This window comes from Malaclemys terrapin, chromosome 4, assembly GCF_027887155.1.
Source record: "Malaclemys terrapin pileata isolate rMalTer1 chromosome 4, rMalTer1.hap1, whole genome shotgun sequence".
Taxonomy (NCBI): Eukaryota; Metazoa; Chordata; order Testudines; family Emydidae; genus Malaclemys; species Malaclemys terrapin.
The window spans coordinates 129,337,484-129,361,736 of NC_071508.1; the positions used below are offsets into that span (position 1 = coordinate 129,337,484).

General features: G+C 42.5%; 1 protein-coding gene across 3 annotated transcripts in view; it reads left to right on the plus strand.

The window, feature by feature from the left end:
- EML1 (EMAP like 1) overlaps positions 1-24,253 on the plus strand; it is a 177,058-nt gene that overhangs the window by 94,748 nt on the left and 58,057 nt on the right. For 2 of the 3 annotated variants that reach the window (XM_054025083.1, XM_054025082.1), the window contains exons 2-4: positions 8,372-8,554; positions 11,982-12,047; positions 17,978-18,110. In XM_054025083.1, coding sequence (XP_053881058.1) covers positions 8,372-8,554; positions 11,982-12,047; positions 17,978-18,110 — 382 coding nt within the window. The remainder of the gene's footprint in view (positions 1-8,371; positions 8,555-11,981; positions 12,048-17,977; positions 18,111-24,253) is intronic. The other variant, XM_054025084.1, reaches the window with a different exon arrangement.

Genomic DNA, 24,253 nt, shown 5'->3' on the forward strand with positions numbered 1-24,253 from the left:
CTTACCAAAATGACAATATTTACCCTTTAAGTACAGAATACATTTTCTGAGAATTTTCAAGTAAATCCATTAATTAGTTTGGATTCAAATTTCGCACTTTGTCACATTTTTGTGTGTGTCCTCATGATCTCAGCTCAGACATTGTCTACACACAAAAATGGTAGAGAAGTGAATCTTGAGTAGATTCAGTGAAATGGGTAGTATTTTAAAAGAAATTTTAGAATCAGTGGTTATTTTTACACATTATCTTTCAAAGCTGGAAGTTTCTTATTCAGCAGAGGCTGAAAAATTATCTCCTTCAGAGAGAATCTCAAGAATTACCCTCTTTCGAAATGGTTGACATCTCCTATTGTTTTCATTGGGAATCAGGCCACAGGCTTCTCTCAAGTAAGATGGCCTTTTCAAAAAGGTCACTATCTCTTTGTAGTGACAGCATGACGGGGGAAAATATGAAAACATCTAGCATGTTTTCGAAATCTGGGATCACAGACACAAACAGGTATTACTCAGAATGATCATAATTAATCATAATGATATGTTTAGTGCATGGCAAAACTACAGAGTAAAACTTGTGTGGGTGTCTTAAATATGCATTTCCTTGTATTATCATGTTTGGCTTTCTTTCAGGGTGGATTTGATTTAAATCAAATTGTTTTAAATCATGATTTAAATCACTAGTCAGGAAGACTTGATTTAATCATGGCTTTCTACATGAAAATGCATTCTTGTTGGTTATTATAACCTTAATACGGTATATTCTTCACAACTCAGAAATAGATGTAGGTTTCATTTTTAGAAGGTACACACTATATATTTTTAAACAGTGATTTATTTTGAAAACTTTTCAGATTAGTTTTACAGCTATATCAGAAAATGATTGATTGTTTGGTTATTTCATTTACCAAAGGTAATTGAAGCAGATATTTATGAAGTCATTGGGAGGTAACTATCTATAATTCAACAGATTAATTATTAATATTTTGAGGATTTTCTTGCCATGCTGTATTGGGAGGAGAGCATCACCAGACAGACATTTAAATTGTTTTATTTAATTAAAACAACAACGTTAAGTGTTCTGGATTCAACAGCAAACATAATAGTTTAACAAAACAAGCATATGTCCCTCCCTTCTCACATTTATCTCCAGATTTCTTCTCCTTGTCCATATCTATTCGTCCCCCAACAATCTTCTATTCGTTGAACTTTTTGAAACTGCACTTTTAGAGAGAGGTAAGGGATTGACTCTGTGTACACAAATTTGCAGAGGGACAATAGAGTTGAGGTCCGTTATTTCTCACCTCTATATATTATTTATTTATTTAAAAACATTGTTGCTGTTACCTGTGGAGACACAAATCCACAGTTTGAGAACTGCAAAACTAAGCATCTCTGATGCTATCTTCTAGACTGAGCACTGAGTCCCAGTGGATAGATAGAAAGATTAACCTAAATAATCTATACAGAAGCCTGTGGAACCCCATAAGTTTGGGTCAATGGCGTAGCCAGGTTCTAAGAGCAGGGGGAGCAAACATAAAAAAGCCCCCCCCCTTGGCTCCTCCTCTGGCCACGCCCCCCCGGCTCCTCCTCCGGCCGCTCCGCGCCCCCCCCCCCCGCCCTCATGGGGTCCATTCAGCGCTGGCCTCCCCTCTGCGCTGCTACGGTGCCGAGCACCCCCCTCGCCAGGCCCCCCAGGTGGGGGGTGAGTGGGGAGGAGGCTGAACGTTCCAGAGCCCGGTGGGGTTCTAGAACGCTGGACGGCAGCGAATGCTGGGCTCTCGAATGCTGGGAGGCTGCGAGCAGCCCCCTGTCCCAAGACCTGCACCAACAATGCTAGCGACGGGAACTCAGCACAGGGCATGTTAAACAGAGCCCTGCAGCGCCCCACCTGCACCAGTGCACCGCAGTGCTGGGGACACTCGTGCCCCAAAGCCCTCTGCATGCACCCTCATACTCCAATATACCGACCCTCCTGGATACCCCATGTAACCAACCCCCTCCGCATTCACCTGATCCCCCCAGACCCATCTATTGCCAGGGCCCTGCAGGCACCCGGGTGCCCCCTGCACGCACCTTGACACCCCCACGTGCCCCGGGCCAGGCCGGGCTGGGCCGAGCCGCGGTGGGGTCCGTGTCCCTTTAAGAGCGGGGCTGGGCTGAGCCGAGCCGGCAGGGGGTGGCTCCACTCCCCGCTGCAGGCTGATGCCGGAGCCTGGGCTGAGAGCCAGTTTCGTCTCCTGCACCAGCTCCAGGTGGGGCTTTGCTGCGACTCCCCCAGTCCTCCCGGGCCAGGCTGCCCCCTGCACAGTAGGGGCGGGTTGCATGACGGCAGGACCCGGTGGGGCCGAGGGCTGAACAGGCCTGGCAGAGCGGTGCGGGGGCTGCTGGAGGGGGAAGCTGGGGAAGGGGTGGCACGGCCTCAACACCCTGGGGCTGCCTGCCCCTCAGAGGAGGCAGAGGGGCGCAAGCCGCAGCAGGACCCTAGCCCCCCGGGGGAGGGGATCTGGGGTCAGCCCGGGGAGGCAGGAGCAGCCCTGGAGGTGCTGGGCGCATGCAGGGCAGAGCCCTGGGAGAGCCCCAGCCCCGCAGCGGGCAGTGCTGCAGAGGAGGAGCCCGCGGTGGGCGAGGGGAGCCCGAGGCAGGGGGAGCCAGGCCGCCCACACCCACCTCTCGCAGCCGCTCCATGCTGCTCCCGGTACCAGCCCCGCTGCTGCAGTTGCTAGCGCCGCCGCTTTCCGCTTCCTGTGCCCGGTGCCGCCCCGCCCCACCAAAGGGACCAGCCCCTGCCCCCCCCTTTGTCTGCAGGAGTTTAGCGCTGGCAGGCTAAGCTTCAGAACGGAGCGTGGGCCCCGCCCGCTGGCGCCATGGTAACCTCTAACTAAGGCACCACTTTTAGAAAATGTGCTGAGGGGAAGCAGCTGCTTCCCCTGCACCCCCCCAGCTACGTTCCTGGATTGGGTCCTGAATCCATGAACTATTGGAACTCATTTACAAAACTTTTCTTAAACATTACATGAATATATTGTCTCATACTATAGAATTAGAATTTATAATCCCTATTCCATGATGAGATATCTTTGAGCTATAATTTATCTTAATTAAAACTGTCTTTAGATAGGTTTTTCCTCAAAATGCATTTTATCCAAAAAAATCCGATTTAAATAAAAAATCATTGATTTTTATTCACCCTGCTTTCTTTTGTGTTTAATCTTCTCTCTGTATTTTCTGGGTTTAAAATTGCTGTAAAGTATTTTATTTTACATTACTGATATGTATTGTCAAACTTAACTCCATTTTAATTTAGTTTTTGTCTAAATAAGAGGCTGTTTTTTACTGTGGACTTGGATTTTTTTTACAAATTGCTCTGTTGATATGAAGTTGATGATCATAATACAAAGAGAGGGTACTAAAAACTAGACTACCAATATGGCTTAAGTTTTTTGAACAGGTATTACAGCTACTACAGAACAGATCACGATATAGATAACTGAATTTTGTGGCTTTCTCTTTTTAAGGCATTCAGCAAGTCATGCTTATTGCAGTGGTCTCCAAACTTTTTTGATCGCGCACCCCATCCGTAAAAAAATTTTGAGCATGCACCCCCTGCTCCCGGCCGAACTGTCGAAGCCAAAAAAAAAAAAAAAGACGCTCGGACTCCCGGCCGAACTGTCGAGGTAGGGGGAAGAAAAAAAAAAAGGTTGCTCGGACTCCCGGCCGAACTGCCAAAGGGGAAAAAAAAAAAAGCGGTGCTGGTCCGGCGGCATTCCTCCTGCCGCGCACCCCGAAGGATCCTCTTGCGCACCCCACTTTGGAGACCACTGGCTTATTGTATTATTTTTAATTCCATTCTTCAGAACTCATACACACATTAAGAATGAAACTACACCTCTACCCCGATATAACGCCACCCGATATAACATGAATTCGGATATAACGCAGTAAAGCAGTGCTCCGGGGGGGCGGGGCTGCGCACTCTGGCGGATCAAAGCAAGTTTGATATAACGCGGTTTCACCTATAATGCAGTAAGATTTTTTGTCTCCCGAGGACAGCGTTATATCGGGGTAGAGGTGTATCTCTTATCGCTCACTTATATTTGTATATGCATTCATGAGCAAAGCAGATTTATCCTAACTGGAGTCTAATGCATCTCATCTCTGGTCTTTACCTTTTACTAGCACTTGGTGAATGCTCATTTTGTTCTGTACTCATACTTAATAGAGAACTAGATCCTAGAGGGTTGTCAACAAGAAGGAGAGAATCGCAGGTGGCCTATGCTGAGAGGAAACGCAGCAACAAGGAGAGTGTGGAAGCTAAATACAGAAGAAGCAGGAGGGATAGCAGCAGTAAAAGAGACAAGAATTATGTGTCTTTTTGTTATTCAGCAAGTGTGTGTGTGTGTGGGGGGGGTGATGGAAAGAAGAGTAGCTGCAACAGATGGGAAGTGGGGAAATAATAAAAGGGTATATATTGCACACACTTTGTTACTGGGTTGGTTGCATTACAGAGCTTAGCCATACAGGTCACTACTATTGCCAGTAATAACAGACAGCTCATCCTTTACCAAGAAGTCTGCTAATTTTATTTTTTATTGGACCAACTTCTGTTGGTGAGAGAGACAATTTTTCAAGCCACATAGAGCTCTTCTTGAGGTCTGGGAAAGGTACTCCCAGCATCAGAGCAAAATGCAAGGTGGAACAGATTGTTTAGCTTGTGTCTCTCACCAACAGAAGTTGGTCCAGTGAAAGGTATTATCTCACCCACGTTGTCTCTGTAATATCCTGGGATCAACACAGCTACAACTACACTGCATACAATCTTATTTTGGGGATTAATTAGCTGTAATAGATTCAGTAGAAATATCTGTTGCTCTACACAATAGTGATTATGCCAAGATTTGAAAAAACATTTGTTGTGTGTTATGGGGAAACAATTTCCTCATATTTCAGAAATTTGAGTTCTGTTTTAATCAAACCAAGAGGTCTAAAATATAGCTTTGTTCAGTAATTTTAAACATAAAATTGCATATAATGTTTTTAACATTGACATTTTCATTGTGTCTTATTCTAAAAAGCCCAACTAACAAACTGATTGCAAACTATTGCAGCAGGGCTTAGAGGCCCACTATCGTTTATGGTCAGACAGTATTACTATTTCAATGTTTGAGTTGTTTATAAATCAGCTGTTTAAAAAATGCTGTCACCTGGATTTTGGTATACCAAAAGTAGCCTGTGAACAAACTTTGTAAACAAAAATTATTTGAATGGATTTGGAGGCAAATAAAATATACTAATTTTATGTGCTTTTTTGAAATTCTCTAACAAAAAAACAATAGTTTAGTGATATTTTGGGCATATCACATGACATTTTTAAAAGGTATATTTAAATATTGTAATAATTGTTTGCCTGTGCATGCATAATATTTTGTTTTTGTTTGTATGTAAATTCAACACTAATGATCATAAATACACAAACCATGCAATTTTAATTTCATCCTCTGACATCTGAAAGGAAAGACACTGGTTTGAAGTATATAGGAAATGCATAGGAGAAAACAGTGGCTCCTTTGAAAAAAGAAAGTGTGATTCATGTAGAGTCAGAAGAAACAACATATGCAGTGGATGTGCATTAAGAATCATTGACAAAACTAGGATATCCTAATATCTCTACCTGCATGATAAATGTCCATTTCTATGAACAAAAGAGTAGGCTAATTTTTTTTATTTTACTATTAAGGCTTTTGGTGAAATCTGCTAAAGCAGGACTCAGTTCTCGACTCATTCTGGTTCGTCAAGAAGCCTCCCAAATTAATGACTTTTCAGAATGAGTTTAATGAGGGTTTTTTAAGCGTTTACGCTTTGTGTGGAATATTTAAATAAATAAATAAGGCTGTACTTCAGTCATCACTGGATGATTTTATGTGAAATGACTCACTGATGATATTTGTAACAAGTTGGCTTTTCCTTTAAAGGCTGGTAGGCATAGGTGAGTTGAATCAGGTAATTCCCTATAACAGGCAGCAGGTGGCCGTAGCGAAGGGGGGAAGCTCAGGAAACTGCAAGAAGAGCCTTCTGCAGGGAAGACCCTGATACCAGGGGGTTTGGAAGCAAAAGACAGAAACCAGAGGCTTCCGCCAGGTAGGGCCTGGGAGTGGCCTGCCAAAGCGGGAAAGGCCCCAGACAGGAAGGCCCAAGTGTAGGCTAAATTGGAGCTTCCTGGGAGTGAACAGACTCCACCAAAAAGTGATGTGGGATTTCCCTATTGAGACTACAGCAATAAAAGCCTGAGAGTGACTTAAGGTGACCAGTATCAGAGGGGTAGCCGTGTTAGTCTGAATCTGTAAAAAGCAACAGAGGGTCCTGTGGCACCTTTGAGACTAACAGAAGTACTGGGAGCATAAGCTTTCGTGGGTCAGAACCTCACTTCTTAAGGTGACCAGACCAGCAAGTGTGAAAAATCGGGATGGGAGCAGGGGGTAATAGGCGCCTATATAAGACAAAGCCCCAAATATCAGGACTGTCCCTATAAAATTGGAACATCTGATCACCCTAGAGTGACTCGACAACAGGATAAAACCAACATACTGTGTTTTGGGACTTTGAGTTTTATTCTGGAGTTTTATTTATGTGAACAAACTTAGGCCTCCGAGAAGGGGTGGTGAATGGACAAGAAAAGCCTGTGTGGAGCTTGTTTAAGAAGCTCTTTGAGGGAGAAATTGTTATCAGGGCACTGCAGAGGTACCTTTGGGAGGCAACTGACCCCACTACAGTATTAATAGCAATCTTTTCATAGAATTGTAAAAACAAATATTTTTGTTATAATTCTGTTTAAAAATCGCTAGCTTTTTTGCTTTGTCTTTTGTATATTTCTGAACATATCCAGATATTACATTTTGTATTTGTTTTTTCTTATGTAAATCAGAAAAGTCAAGAATTTGTAACAGGAAATATGAAGTTCTTCTTTGATTGCACTCCACTTCAGTGGTGTGTACGCCCACACACACCTCACACACATTCCACTTCAGGTGTGTGTGTGCCCAGTTCAGCAGAGTTGGAGACTTTTCCCTTAGTGGTGCCCATTCGGGCGGTGCATGTGCCCTCTGCTGCCTTGTGTTGCTGCATAATGGTATAAAGGGTGGCGCTGCCCTAGCCCATCCTCAGTTCCTTCTTACCGTGATCGGGACCCTACCATTGACCAGAAGGATCAAAGAGAACACAAAGTTTGTTCACAGGCTTACAATTTCATATCTCTAACCAGCAAGCTTTCTCCCTCAGGGACTATGTAGTTTTCATAGAAGTTGTCAGAGTATGTCAGGTAGGAATTCCAGGCCATCTTAGCAGTGGGCAAACTGATGGTTGGTTAGGATTCTTTGCAAGCTTCTATAGATGGGGCAGATTTGGCAGCCAGAGCTCATGGAACTGAGGGGAGTCTGGGGCAGCTCTGCCCTTTATATCATCACGCAGTAGCATGAGGCAGCAGAGAGCCCATGTGCTGCCCCAATGGATACCACTAAAGGAAAAATCTCTAACACACACACACACACACAGCTGAGGTGAAATGGACATGTGCAACGCATCTTGAAGAAAAAAAGTTACAGAACTGGCTAGTAACATTTTTCTATTTAATAAGAAATGGAGTGGGATACACAAATAAGATTGCAGTCCAGAATAACTCCATTTACTGTTTTGAGGTGAAAAGAGTGCACACTTTCTGTCAGATTGTAAGCATCTACCAGATTCAGTTATTTCTGATGAATTGTAAAGAAATGTGAAGACCAACTGTAAATTTACAGACTAAGGGCCCAGTCCTTCAAGCACTTATGCATGTACTTAATTTTTAACATTTAAATCAATAAGCCTACTTTCATATATTGTTACTTATATGCATAAGTGCTTGCAGGGTTGGACCAATATTGCATCCTTTTACAAGTGTCTCAGCAAACCAAAAATGTGTATGGGCAATATTTGAGACATTTCAATCAAGTGAGAAATGACCAGGTTTATTAGATACACATATAGACGCAAAACAGTTTCTTGGTCTTTTGGGTCTGGATAATATTGGCATTTCTTTATAAAGGCAGGAGCTTATGAGATGTGGGGAGAAATTGATTACACTGATACAGAATACAGTACAGGCACTGTGGGTGTTTAAGAAAATGGATATTTAACAAGAATGAATCTTGAAAGTAAAGCTATGATTTTAGGGGGCTGGATTTTTCTCAGATGCCTTTGTTTTCTCACACCGTCTCAAAACATTCCTTTTCATTATAATTCCACAGATCTGAAGAAATAAATTATGCTTCCAGATAATGTAGATACATTCTGTATTTTTTGATAACACATTGAGATAACATTGTTTTCACACCATTTTGTTTAGATGACAGTGCCTCTGCTGCAAGCAGTATGGAGGTAACAGACCGCATTGCTTCTCTGGAGCAGCGTGTCCAGATGCAGGAAGATGACATCCAGCTGCTCAAATCTGCCCTGGCTGATGTGGTTCGACGTTTGAATATTACAGAGGAACAGCAGGCCATGCAGAACAAGAAAGGACCTACCAAAGGTTTGCATTTCAAATATATGTAAACAAATGTATTTAAAATTAGTCAAACATTTATATGTGTTAAAGTTTGTTATTACTTAAGTCTTTTAAAACACTCAGGATGAACAAGAAAAATTAAATTTAAAAACAAAATTCATAGCCTACTAAATAGAATACATAAAAAAATGAAAGTAAGTGTAGCAGTCTTTTAGAAGCTCACACAACCTATCAAATCATCTGCATTTTCTTACTGTTTTAATCTACATTTTTAATTTTCACACAATTCCTATTTGCTGCCTCTTGTCCAAAATTAGATCATAAACTCTTCAAGGAGTGGGTCATCTTCTGTGAACTGAAACCCCTATTTTGTCTTGGCAATACAGATGAAGCTGATCAGCCAGTGAAGATGGCTAAGCTGTCTTTAAGTATCTTGTACTAACCTAGCTTGATTCATGTTGTGCAGAATAATGTCAATAATATACAAAGGTAATAAAAAAAATTAAGTTGAGCATCCAGTATTACATAGATAGCTAGGGTTTGCTTCAACCAGAACGACGTGGTGTAAGTGGTAGTAGTCTGATGTAGTCAGATTTGCTTGCTGTAAAAGTGTGGTGAGTTTGTTGCCATTTGAAAGTTATTAAAAAATGCATGGGGTTTTTTTCCCTCTTTTGTTTTGTAATCTTAATAGAAGTAATTGTGGCAAGCTAGATGTGAAAACTGTGGCTAGGTTCACAAGCTCTCTGATGCCTGAATTATGAAAGTATTTTCATTACAAGTGGGATATATGTTAACTTAAAATTAACTTTTTAAATTTATATTTGATGGAAAATATGCATTTTATGGTCTTGTAATTAAGTTACAGGGCTGAGAATCAGGGATCTGGATTTTCCTCCCAGGTCTACCACAGACCTTTTATATGACCTTGTGCCATCAATTACTTTTTAGGCCCTGATGCAGCAAAACAGTTGAGCACATGCTGTGGTGAATTAGGGCCTTTGTATGTTTTGGGGGAAGGCCAGCAGCTCACTGTGGAACTAAATTAATGGGTCTTAAAACACACTAGTTCTTGGCTGGAACATGCTGAAGGAGTTCACACTATTATTGTTTTGTATCTCCTATTGTTGTTAGGGTTGCCAGGTTTTCGACTGGAACACCCAGTCGAAAAGGCGCCCTGGTGGCTCCGGACAGCACCGTCTGCACTGCTGACCGGGCCGTTTAAAGTCCGGTCAGTGGCGCAGCAGGGCTAAGGCAGGCTCCCTGGCTCCACGTGGCTCCTGGAAGCAGCCGGCAGGTCCTTACAGCCTCTAGACATAGGTGCGATCAGGGAAGCTCTGTGTGCTGTCCCCATCCCACGTGCCAGCTCTGCAGCTACCATTGGCCAGAAACTGCGGCCAATGGGAGCTGCAGGGCCGGCACCTGTGGGTGCAGGCAGCGCTCACTGCACAGAGCTGCCTGGCCACTCCTCCACCTAGGAGCTGGACACGCGGCCACTTCTGGGAGCCGCGCAGAGCCAGGGCGGGCAGGGAGCCTGCCTTAGGCCCCTGTGCCACTGACTGGGAGCCATCTGAGGGAAGCGCACCCAGCTGGAGCTCGAACCCCCACCCACACCCCAACCCCCTGCTTCAGCCCTGAGCCTGCTCCCACACTCCACCCTGAATCCCTCATTTATGGCAACACCTTGGAGCCTACACCCCCAGCCAGAACCCTCACCCCCTTCTGCACCCTAACCCCTAACCCCAGCCCAGTGAAAGTGAGTGATGGTGGGGGAGAGTGAGTGATGGAGGGAGGGGAGATGGAGTGAGTGGGGGTGGGGCCTCAGAGAAGGGGCGGAGAAAGGGGGCCTCAAGGAAGGGGTGGGGCAGGGCAAGGGTGTTCAGTTTTGTGCAGTTAGAAAGTTGGCAACCCTAATTGTTGTCCTTGCTTCTTTTGCTGCCAGAAACTGTTTAAGATCTGATAAAGTAAATACTACTATAAGTAGCTTCAGGGAAAAAAAAAAAAAGCTCCATTCCAACATAATTTTTGAGGGGCTAAGAAGCCCTATGTTACATTTACATTCAAAGTTCTTTGAGGTGAGAAAACAAAGGCCAGTAACTATTGTCAAATTGCAGCCCGATCAGTTCTTATTCTTAGGCTTCATGCCAGTGTAAGAAGTACAACTACAGAGCCAATCCTGCTTGCATTGACGTTAATGGTGCATTGACTTTGGTAGGAGCAGAACTGGATGCTAATATAGCAGATAATTCTTTATGATGGCAACTTTCTAAGGAGTTTGTACCACATACTGCAGAGGAAGAGCTTCAACTAACATGAGCTGTTCGGCCATCACAAACTACTGAAATAAATATTGATAATATTTGTGATTTCCTGCTAATTTCCAGAAATAGGTGCGACTATAAATATTAATATAAAATTTATTTTTATCATGATATTTCACCATCATCATCACTGTCTGCTTCCCCCATACCTCTGCGGGGATATAAAGTAGAATTAGAAGCATCTTAATAATTTGTTCCTTTTAGCAGTTTTGACAAAATGCTAAACTTCAGAGGTGGACATTTTTCTTATGAATTATAGGTAAAACTATTTTTGAACAAACTGCATACCTCAAACAGCTTAACAAAACAAAAGCAACAAAAATGCTTAACAATTTCCTGCATGTTAAAATTGCAGTTTACCTCACTTTTAGGAATAATTTAATAACTTCAGAGTGATAGTTTAGAGCAGCAGTGACTAACAGTGACCATTACAGGAGGGATTTGACTAGAGGGGGCCAAAGCTGGAACTACAGACATCTTGTCATGAGAAGCTGATTGAGACTCAAACTTTTTCACATCAACTGCACCTTTAACCCCCAATGCCACAATTATTTAACAAAAAATTGAACTTGGATCTCAAACGCTCTCGTGCAAAAGACTGACACATAACAGTCAGGATTTGAAGTGCAGTATATCTTGTTTCATGCAGATATTCAACAATTCAAATCAGAGGTGTCATGTTGGGGCCCACCTGAGAGAAAGGTAAACTCACAGCTCAACTTTTAAGACCTGGCACTGGGTATTGCAGTGGACAGCAGATTCTAGAACCATTGCAGACTGCTCAAATTTTCCCATGGCACAATAGTTAACTTTGCTTGGTTTAAAGCCTAATGAATTCCAATTTTAGACAACATAACGAAACTAAGCTCAAGATAAAATCAAGTATTGTTTGTGTCAGTGTTGTATGAGCACTTGTGTGATGTTTCAGTCATGTAGTTAAAAAATACATATAAGGAAACTTCAGTTGCTTACCTAGTCCAGTTAGGATTTCATTTACTAATGGCTTTTAAAAAACTTAATTAGCCTATTGTGTAGAGTTTTTATGACTTCCTGCCTTTTATTTTTGTTTGTTATTCTTTCCTTTTTTCAATTATTGGTTTGTTTGTAATCTTAATAGCCCTATTAATCCATAGATCAGAGTATGACTAAAAAAGCAGCAGCTGCTGAGCCTGATAAACATGTTAGTGCTGCTACCACAGGTAAGACCCTGAAGCAACAGAACTTGCAAAATAAATATGTAACAACTGACAAAACTATAATATGAATGAGTGAATTACTAGCAAGCTAACAGTACTGACATGTTTTGAATTATTTGACAGCTATAGCTATTTAGAATAACTATAATAAATAAAACTAAAAAGCCACAGAGTACATAACTGATTGATTAAAGAATTTTAAAAGAGTTAATTATGTAGCACGTAAGAATTCCAGATTATTGCTGTACTGCACTCCCTTTTCACTCTAACTTTGTAGTAGTAACAGGGATAGAACTTGGATCCTTATGCTCCAGAAGCACAGGTGCTTGCCACTTGATTAGAAGGTGAATCTCCATTAGCTGGTAACAGTATAGCATTTATGACATACTGTGGAGTAATTCTGATGCCATCAAAGTAGGAAGGTAGGTACACACTTAGCCAGCTCATTCCAACACTTTTTAATAGGTTTGGGTTTTTATACATGTATCCAATTATGAAAACACAGATGCTGTTTGTCAGCATGTTAACAAAAGCACATCTAGCCAAACTGCAATTGGAACTTTGGCAAAACAGAATCATGTGAGTATTTGTATGGCCACGACATTGGTGTTATGAAAAGACCATCGGATGATTAATGACCACAAGTTTTCAGGACATTGGTTTCATATGTCAACTACAAGGTAGCACTTCCATATTAAAAATAAATGAATACATGAAGAGCAGATTTATATTTTAATGTTATTAGAAAACATTGTTTTGGTGTCTAATTTGCATTGCAAGATGCACAAATCCAATTTTTGTTAGTATCTGTAATACTTTCTGTTCTGGTAGTCACATAATTTAGTGCTGTCTTCTTGTCAAATGTGCTGCAGGCTTTCATACTCAAAATGGACTTCAGTGCTCAGACATGTTGGCTAAAGTCAGTTAACATGCACAAACATATGAAAGCTTGTTTTGTTCAGAGTTGGAAAACCTGAGGTCTGCAAGTTAGTAATGACTGAGAAGCTTACAACCATCATATTCCAATGTTTTAGAAGCTAGAAAGAGTTGTTAACAGAGTATAATCGGGAATCGTGCAGTTTTTTTCTTAGTGCTTTTAAAAGAGTGATTTGTTTCATTGGTGTCAGTCTGTTAGGACTCTTCCTCATTTCAGTGTTTCCTCGGAGCATCCTCTGAGACCTTTTAGATGTAATCTACATTCCCAATAGGAGCATGAGAAAAGAACTAACTTCTTTCCTCAACGAATAAGGTTTAATGCCAAAACCGAGTTACCAAGTTCAATGGGGCAGTGATTGAAAGCTTTTAGTTTGTAGAAATAAAACCAGGGTAGTCTATTAAAGCTCGGGGCCCCATTATTCTAGGCATTGTACAGACACATAGGAAAACATTGGTCCCTGGCCAGAATTTACAAACTAAGACCCCAGTCCTGCTATTTACTGCATGTCCATGTGGAACCCCTTTGACTTCAGTGGGGCTCCATACTGGTCCCACTGGCTGCGTTTCACTGCTCCAGGCCAATGAGGGCTGTGGGAAGCGGCGTGGGCCGAGGGATGTGCTGGTCGCCCTTCCTGCAGTCCCCATTGGCCTGGGACAGCGAACCGCAACCAGTGGGAGCTGCGATTGGCCGAACCTGCGGACGCAGCAGGTAAACAAACTGGCCTGGCCCGCCAGGTGCTTTCCCTGGCAGGTCACATGCCAAAGGTTGCTGATCCCTGCCTTAGTACCTACTCTAGAAACAGAATGCACATCTATGATGGGGTAGTCTGCCCCCATAAGGGTGCCAGTCAGCCCATCCCTGGTCATATGACATGGCTGTTTAAAACGTTGGAAACTTTCTGGTGTATGCAAAGGCCTAGGAAATAAGCCGTATGGGGGAGAGGATGTGGTCCCAGGAATAAGTGTTAATTTGGAGAAAGTCACTTACTGTTTCTTTAAGGGCCAGGACCAGGAGCCTTGCAGAGTGGTCAGGGTAAGAATCCCCTCTCACCCAATCAGTTGGGAATGATCTGGGAGAAGGGGACTAGCATGTACACCACCTCCTCTCTCATAGCAGGGCAGAGATCAGCAGGAGAAGGCTGACCTGCGGAATCCTCCAAGATAGAGGACTGATTGGGAAAAGGCACCCACCTGAGGGTGAAGCTGGCTAAAGCCTTGTAACTTAGAATCATAGAAGATTAGGGTTGGAAGAGACCTCAGGAGGTCATCTAGTCCAACCCCCTGCTCAAAGCAGGACCAACACCAACTAAATCATCCCAGCCAGGGCTTTGTCAAGCTTGACCTTAAAAACATCTAAGGATGGAGATTCCACCACCTCCCTCAGTAACCCATTCCAGTGCTTCACCATCTTCCCAGTGAAATAGTGTTTCCTAATATCCAACCTAGACCTCCCCCACTGTAACTTGAGACCATTGCTCCTTGTTCTGTCAACTTGCCCAAACCATTATCCCAGCTCCATAGAAGAGATCCAGTGGAGATTCCTGTCTGGAGTAGGGAGATCTGATTGCCTGAACCACAACCCCAGCTCCAAGAGGAGGGCCGAGGTGAGCTCCTGCCTGAAAAAGATAGTGCATGACCTGCATGGCTCATAACCTCAGCTCCAAGAAGAGAGCTGGGGATGGGTAGGGGTGGAATCCTGCTTTAAGGAAGGAAACAATACAGATGGTTTGAAACATAACCTGGTGAGTGCCAGAGAGGCTGAGAAGTCCCTGGGAGTGGAGCAGGGGCTCACAATACAGGCAGAGGAGAAGCCACCCACAGAATCTCAGGAGGAGAGTACCTTAGGGTTGAACCAGGGAAACAGTATACAGGAGGAGCTCAATAGAAATCAGGCCAGGAAAACAGTATAGGGTTGGGGAGAGATTGGCGTAACCGCTTTATACTGGGCCTTGGCCTGGAACTTAGGGAAGAGGCAGGACTGGGTTCCCCTACCAAACTCAGCAAGAGGGTTTATTAAGGACTGGACCAAGTTGGCCAAACCCAAAGAGACCAGGGGCTGCATGCCCCAGTTAGGAAGACTGGCCTCCTGAAGCACTGGACTTTTCAGCCCTGAAAGGGGACAAGACTACCAACAACCCAACTGGAGGACTGAGGTCTTGACAAAGGACCAACAAGTGAGCTAGACAGCAAAAGCTCCATCTGAATGTTGACTTCTTCTCACGGGATCGTGAAGAGCAGTTGGGGGAGGGGAGGCAGACCTCAAATGGAGTCATAAGGGGGAGGATGTGTGAAAGAGCAGAGAAACTGCTGCCTGGCACAGCAGGTGTTAAAAAAAACCTGTGGGCTCAGCTAGCCACGCTCCGCTATACCTGCAGGCCTGGAGGGGGGAGAAAAGGAAGGAGACTGGCTCTGTTGGGGGCTGTCTGTCAAGATCTCCTGAGGCAGCCTGACTTGAGCGAAGATCCTCATAAGCTTCATAGTCACTGTTTTGGAATTCATGGAGCATAATGGCATGGCTTTCACATCTAAAGCACGATATGTGGTCTGTGCTACCCCGATTAAGTATGGGGCCAGCACTGCAACCCATTGGTCTCAGGGCTACCACAGTTGGGGCTTAGCTGCAGGGGAAGGTTTCCTTGCCTACAGTGACTGTGTTGGCTGTACGGTCACTGATCCATCCCTTCAGGCAGGCAAACAGAGAGCTCCTGCTTCCTTGTCAGACAGCCCCCAACTGAGCCAGGCTCCCTCCTTTTCTCCCACCTCCAGGCCTGGCATTGGCTGCAGGTATAGCAAGGCGGTGCTAGCTGAGCCCACAGGTTTTCTTTAACCCCGGTTGTGCCAGGCGGCAGTTTCCCTGCTCCTTCACAGGAGCAAAGCTCATGAAGTCGTGTGGGCTTCCCGGACGTGTACTTTGGGATGCAGGAAAGGGGTGCCAGTTGTGAAACAGCCCAGCAGCTGAGACTTGCTACCGGACTAGCTGCTTCCAGCATTTTAATGATCGTTTACATTTTATATAGCATCTTTTTGTATGGATGGATTCTAAAGTTCTTTACAAACTGATATATCAACTATTTACCTAAACCATTTGATGGGCATCAAGCACAGCAACTGTTTAAAACAGCCTAGCTCTACTACATTTTAGGGCAGGATTTAAAATGGAAGGAGAATTTAAATGGGCAGAATATAATTTTCAGAACTAGAATTTTGCAAGGAGATTGAAGTTACATTTCTGGTCTTGTAATAATAATAGTAATAATAATTATTAATAATTGGATCTTTTAATGATAACAGTTGGTTAGAACCTGGGTTTTATAGCTTTGCTGAGAGATGGTATCTCCAATAGTAATGCACCTTGTAATATCAAACTGAGGTATTGGTTAAATACTAATTTTAGAGGGAAGAGAATGCCTCCTGAATCACACTTCTCCTGAAGATGCCTTCTTTTGGTTAGTGTCTTTCTCTAAACCCAAAGACTTTGTTACTTTTAGAAAGGTGGATGGAGATGACCTAGCCCGGCCAGTAGCTCCACTCTCCTCACAGTTAGGAAGACCCCAAGTAAGGAAGAACTTGAAGTAATTTGTAGCAGAAGTTATGGGAGGTAAAGTTCCATCAAAGTTCAGATAGCTCTATGAACGTTGCAGTTCTTTGCTTTTTTTCTGTAGATAGAGAAAACTAGCTATGTTGAAAGCAGCTGATATAAATACATGAAGAAAGTTACTAAGTTCATATTTGTTAATTATTTACGTAAATTAAGAGAAGCCGTTCAAAATCCAGCTGTGGAATTAAAAGATCCTGTTTCAAAACACTTTCTCTAACAGTATTTCCTTATCTTTATATTTTCTATTGTTCACAGCCTTAACCATTGTTTGTTAACTAACATATGGTTGATTTGAATGAAAATCTTTGATAAAAACTGTTCCAAAATTAATTACGCATATGGTGTGTACCTAATTTATTTTTCTATATTGTGTTTTTTTTTGTTAAGATGACATGAGAGTAGAACATCTCTATGTTCTATTGATTCCAATGGCATTTTCTCACTTGAAAAATATATAACGTATATATCTACTCTGTTTGCTGGGTTCTCAATCATAAAGCCACATACTTAAAAGCAAGTTTTTAATGCAGTATATAGACCAGTAGTTCTCAGACTTTTGTATTGGTGACCCCTTTCAGACAGCAAACCTATGAGTGCAACCCCCCCTTACAAATTAAAAACACATTTTTTATATTTAACACTATTATAAATGCTGGAGGCGAAGCAGGTTTTGGGGTGGACACTGACAGTTCGCAACCCCCACATAATAACCCTGAGGAGTCATGACCCCCAATTTGAAAACCCCTGACATAGACCTTGGGAAAGCTTGTTGCATAAGCAACAGTGTATAGCTTCTTTATTGAAGAACACAGGCCTCTCAGAAGGCTGTTCGCCTTTCTTTCTGGTGCTACGTTGAACATGCTCTAGAAGGGAAGTGGATTTATTTTTTTGGAGAGTGGGGTGATTTAGGGTTGCTCATGTAAGCAATCCCATTGTACTCCAGTAGCTCTCAAAATGAGTAGAGTTGCAGAATTAGGCCCTTAAGCAGTACAAAGGTTATTTCACTGATGTCATTATGAATATGTTTAATAATAAAAATGATTTACCCCTTGTAGCTGAGATTTAGCAAGTGAAATTTCAGAAATGTGACTACAGGCTTATTGTAATGAGAGATTTCTGAATGCAATAAATTATTCAAGCTGTAACTTGTTACTAGTTTAATATGCAGTTTAAATTCTTATAGGAAGCCTATTCCAAAATGATTTCCTTACAATAAATAGGGCTATGGCTGAAGTTTAGTTAATTTGTCCCTGTTTAATTTTTAATCCCTACTTTATTGAAACAAAGTTAACACTTCAAAAGCATGTGTGAAATGTGTGTAACCTTTTTTGTTGTCTGCAGAAATAAAAAGTGACCTTTTCAGTGCAAGCTGTGATTTTACCATCTGCTTGTCTTACAGCTAGACCGTTGGTACAAACACTGCCATTAAGGACAACTGTTAATAATGGAACCGTGTTACCAAAGAAACCAAGTGGCTCTCTACCTTCCCCATCAGGAACCAGGAAGGAAACTGTGTCACCAGCAACAAAGAGGTACGGAAAAACTTGAAATATGTGTAAGGTTATTAAATTAATTGAGAAAGTAGTAAATGTCATTGTTACGCTTTTATAAGAGCATGAATGTGCAGTTTTTCTCTCTTTAGATAACACTTTCAAAGCAATGGTTTAGATAATTTAAAGTGATTTACAGTTAAAATCTTGTAAAAATACTTACAACATCTTTCTATTCATACCAAGTTAATTAATCAGGCCTAAAGTTATTGCAGTAAATACCATAGAAATACACAATGATTAGTCTATTATTTATGTGTTTCTTTCTTGATTCTGCAGTCTAGTAGATTAAGAGTAGGAAATTTTTGCTTTGGATTTTAGAACACGTTCTGAAAAGTAATACCAGGGTTCTTTGTTTTAGACAATAAAAGAAACAAAATCTGGGGAAGGCATGTGGTCCTGTGACAGTCGTATAATGCTATTGGTCACTTTTTCTCAGTACAATTATTTTATGTAGAAATCTAATTTGCTGTGTTGTACAAGGAAATTCACTTATTTCAAACCACATCTAGCAAACTCTTATACCAGTGAAAGAAACCCTGCTCTGACTTCTTACTATTAACATGGATTTAGGTCCCTTTAAAAAATTCCTTAAATGTCTTGGGTGTAGTTTAAAAATTAGTATGCTTCATATTTGTGTATTCCTTTGCATAGCCAAGCTCTGGGAAACTTAGTGGAGTGGGTGGAACAGGTTCAATTTGAGCAAACCAGAGATGCACTACAGAGCCAGTCTGTTATGCCCCCTGGTGCAAAAGATAAGATTCTGTGTATGATTGATTTTTCCTTCTACATTCCCCTACCTTGAATGCCAAACCAGCTTTGGGTGGTAGTAGTACTATCAGTCTGTGGAAGGGAGATTGTAGAGATAAGAATAGCAATGTGTCCAGAAATTACTTGTGTTTCTAGAGGATAAAGATTTTACATTAAACATGAGGTAGAAACCAATGATGTGTTATGATGGAAACCAGCTAGTGACATGATGAAAGGGGAGTGTTGCTGATTACCCAGAATGCTCAAGTTATTGTCACCACAAAGCTCTCAGAACAAAGCGTCTTATACTCTACATCACACAGTGATAGAATCAGTAAACATCACGCTGTTGTTTCTACCTACCTGAGCTGGAGCTGACCTCTATGACCTGGGGGCTCAGTGCAGTTGCAGGTTCAGCAGTATTGTTTGAACCAGCCCTGCTGATGCGAAGGCAAGATAAATTTAAATGGGTGAAATGTCATCAGAATGTTTAAAAGTAGGTGAGAACCTATTTTAAAAAGGGAAAACTGTTTTTAGTGTTTCAGAAGTAAAGTAACACCGATTTGTATATACTGCATTTTTAGAGTGTTTAATTTTATTCATCATAATTCCTTTCCCTAGCACTAGTAAAGAAGAGTTGTTGCACATAGTAATTGCAAAATAAAATGCAGCATATGAGTATTAACACACTTCAGATGTACACGTAGGGTGTTATTTCATGCTCTGCCTCTAAGGGTATGTCTACACTATGAAAATTAGGTCGATTTTATAGAAGTCGATTTTTAGAAATCGATTTTATACAGTCAATTGTGTATGTCCCCACTAAGTGCATTAAGTCAGCGGAGTGCCTCCTCACTACCGTGGCTAGCATCGACTCACTGTGCACTGTGGGAAGCTATCTCACAGTTCCCACAGTCTCCGCTGCCCACTGGAATTCTGGGTTAAGCTCCCAATGCGTGATGGGGCAAAAACTTTGTCGCGGGTGGGTTTTGGGTACATGTCGTCAGTCTCCCTTCCCTCCCTCTCTCCCTTCCTCCCTCCCTCCCTCCGTGAAAGCAGCTGCAGACAATTATTTTGCGCCTTTTTTCCTGGGTTACCTGTGCAGTCGCCATAGCACGGCAAGCATGGAGCCCGCTCAGCTCACCGCTGCTGTTGCGAGCATTGTAAACACCTTGTGCATTATACTGCAGTATGTGCAGAACCTGGCTAAGAGACAGCAGCACGAGGACAATTGTGAGGAGGACATGGACACAGACGTTCCTGAAAGCATGGGATGTGGCAATTGGGACATCATGGCAGCAGTGGGGCTTGTTGATACAGTGAAACGCTGATTCTGGGCCCGGCAAACAAGCACAGACTGGTGGGACTGCATAGTGTTGCAGGTGTGGGATGATTCCCAGTGGCTGCGAAACTTTTGCATGCATAAGACCACTTTCCTGGAACTCTCTGAGTTGCTTTCCCCCGCCCTGAAGTACAGGAATACCAAGATGAGAGCTGCCCTGACAGTTGAGAAGTGAGTGGCAATAGCCCTGTGGAAACTTGCAACGCCTGACTGCTACCGGTCAGTCAGGAATCAATTTGGAGTGGGCAAATCTACTGTGGGGACTGCTGTGCTTCAAGTAGCCAATGCAGTCACTAATGTTCTGCTATCAAGGGTAGTGACTCTGGGAAATGTGCAGGTCATAGTGGATGGCTTTACTGCAATGGGTTTCCCTAACTGTGGTGGGGCAATAGACGGAACGCATATCCCTATCTTGGCACTGGACCACCTTGCCAACCAGTACATAAACTTCAAGGGGTACTTCTCAATGGTGCTGCAAGCACTGGTGGATCACAAGGGACGTTTCACCGACATAAACGTGGGATGGCCGGGAAAGGTGTATTATGCTCGCATCTTTAAGAACTCTGGGCTGTTTGAGCAGCTGCAAGAAGGGACTTACTTCCCCGACCAGAAAATTACTGTTGGGGATGTTGAAATGCCAATAGTTATCCTTAGAGACCCAGCCTACCCCTTGCTCCCATGGCTCATGAAGCCATACACAGGCAGTCTGAACAGTAGTAAGGAGCAGTTCAACTATAGGCTGAGCAAGTTCAGAATGGTGGTAGAATGTGCCTTTGGATGTTTAAAAACTGGTGCTGTTTGTTGACTAGGTTAGACCTCAGCGCAACCAATATTCCCATTTTGACAGGTTTCAGAGTAGCAGCCTTGTTAGTCTGTATCCGCAAAAAGAACAGGAGTACTTGTGGCACGTTAGAGACTAACAAATTTATTAGAGCATAAGCTTTCGTGGACTACAGCCCACTTCTTCGGATGTATATAGAGTGAAACATATATTGAGGAGATATATATACACACATACAGAGAGCATGAACAGGTGGGAGTTGCCTTACCAACTCTGAGAGGCCAATTAAGTAAGAGAAAAAAAACTTTTGAAGTGATAATCAAGCTAGCCTAGTACAGACAGTTTGATAAGAAGTGTGAGAATACTTACAAGGGGAGATAAATTCAATGTTTGTAATGGCTCAGCCATTCCCAGTCCTAATTCAATCCTGAGTTGATTGTATCTAGTTTGCATATCAATTCCAGCTCAGCAGTCTCTCGTTGGAGTCTGTTTTTGAAGTTTTTCTGTTGTAAAATAGCCACCCGCAGGTCTGTCATAGAATGACCAGACAGGTTAAAGTGTTCTCCCACTGGTTTTTGAGTATTATGATTCCTGATGTCAGATTTGTGTCCATTAATTCCCATTGCTATTACTGCTTGCTGTGTGCTCCATAGTATCTGAGAGAGTAAGGGGGAGACGTTTATGGCGGAGTGGGAGGTTGAGGCAAATCGCCTGGCTGCAGATTTACTCCTTCTCATAACACAAGACCCCTGGGGTATTGGTATTACTTATGGTAAATATACAATACCTTGTTTTCCTAGTATAAGGATACTAAAAATTACTTCAGTGTGTTTAAACCCTCTCAAATATCTGTAAAATAGTTTTATGTAAGATAATATGCTGTAAAGGCTTTACTGCCGTGGACTTTCATTGCCTTGTTTATCTCACTTGTGATTTCATCACAGATCAATGCAACCATCCTAAATATTTATACCATTACCTCACCATTGCATTGTATATATGTGTGACGATTTAAATTCTTATGCTTATCCTTGCTAGGCTAGTAGTAATAGCATCTTGTTCTCTAGCTTGATATTATCCACTGATTTTTAAAAGAACTTAGGCTGTTTGTTGAAGCTGCGGAGATGGGCAACATATATATAGTATTGCTAAGCATTCTTGTCATGCATAGATATATTGCTGGACTTTAAATACGTATTTTGAACTGACCACACATCTGACTGAGGAGCCAATAAAATCCATGATACTTCATTCTTGCATGTATTTTCATATCTTGAATGTGCAGTCATGTGTGTCTTTAATTGTAAGTTTATTTTAAATGTGTCTTGCTTCCACACTTGTTGTATTCACTTTTATTCTGCTTTGTTTATGCACCTCTCAGTCATGGATTAAACAGGTCTGTGAGTCTTCTCAATGCATGCAAACTGAAAAAAACTACTGTAAGGTGAGGGATTCTTAGTAGTATTGTAGTGTCATAGTTCAGTAGGTTTTCCCTTCTATCATAGCTCAGTCTGTGCAGGGGGGTTATTTTAGTGGTGGTGTTTATATCATAATACATAATTGTAGTAACTATTACAATCTTTAGTATTCTCAGAAATAAATTTTGCAACATATATTCATAACCAATGTGTTTAAATGCACCAGAACTTTTATAAAGTAATTAACTCAGTAATGGTACCTCTACTTTTCGTGCTAACATTATCTCAATTATAGTGATGATTTTTCATAATGCAAATTTCTTCAAACATAATTGCTTATTGCAGCTTGTTTCTAAGTATTGTAAGTCAAACTTTTTGTCCTGGTGTTGCACCATTAAAAACTACCTTTTCTTCAGATTAATTATGAAGGCCAAATTCTGGACTCAATTATTCTTGTACACCCCTGTAAATCAGTGTCCTAGTTTCTGTGATCCTTATGCTTCTCATTTAAATTCCACTTGAAGTATCAGTATGTCTGCTGTGTCCAGAATAAGCATGTCAATAGTGTTCACTGTAGCATCTTAGTTTTTAATTATATAAAAATACGGTATTATACCTACCAAAATATGTGCATGCTTAAATTGATTTAACAGTATGATGGTGTTGCCAAAACCCTTATCTTTTCTTGCCTCTTCACTTCCCTACTGCCTGTCACTATTGCTCATTGTGTCAAGGCTAAAATCTAAATTGTAAATTCAATGACGCCACGACCATGTTCTTGTGAAATGCCTAGCTCTTTCTTGGGTCCTATAAAATAATAGAGGTTTCAGAGGTAGGGTGACCACCGATCCCTTATTTTAAGGGACCATCCTTTATTTCATTGATTTATCCCTTTCGGTGACCATTCATCCCTTATTTTAAGATGTATTTAAATGTATTAAAACTGTTAAGTAATACTTTAAACATTAAATTGAAGCTTATGACAATTTCATTCTATATTTGAGGGCAGTAGAAATATCCACTTGAGAGAGAAAAATACATGATATGCTAAAGGCAATGGTGTTTCCCTGAAATATCCCTTAAAATAGAGCGTTGTTTCTTATTTTTCTTGTAGTTTTCCCTTATTTTCTATTCAGAGGTGTAATTGAGGTTAGAATTTGGCACATAATCATAATTAAGGATGCACAAAGGATGTATTAGCATGCATGTGTCAGTATTAATGTCTAACATACTGTGTCATAACTGATGAAATAGTACTAATCCAGGGGTGGGCGAACTACGGCCCACAGGCTGTATCCAGCCCATCAGGGCTTTGGATCCGGCCCACGGGACTGCCACCCCCATGGCGCAGCGGGCCCCGCGCCGCTCGCAGAAGCGGGCAACACCACGTCCCTGTGCCCCCTGGGGGCGGGGGCAGAAGGCTCTGTGCACTGCCCTCGCCTGCCGGCACCCTCCTCCCCCCGCAGCTCCCATTGGCCGGGAACTGGGAACCGTGGCCAATTGGAGTTTTGGGGGAGGTACCCACAGGCAAGAGCAATGCGTGGAGCCCTCTGCCCCTCCCCCCCAAGGGCCGTAGGGACGTGGTGCCGGGCTGCTTCTGGTAGCGGCGTGGCACGAGGCTAGGGCAGGCAGTCAGGGAGCCTGCCCTGGTCCCAATGTGCGCCACTGCCATGCTGGAGCAGCTCCAGGTAAGCGGCGCCGGGCTGGAGCCCGCACCCTGAACCCCTCCTGCACCCCACACCCCAACTCCCTATCCTGAGCCGCCTGCCACACCCTGCCTGCACCCGAACCCTCAGCCGTACCCTGCACCCCTCCTGTACCCCAACTCCCTGCC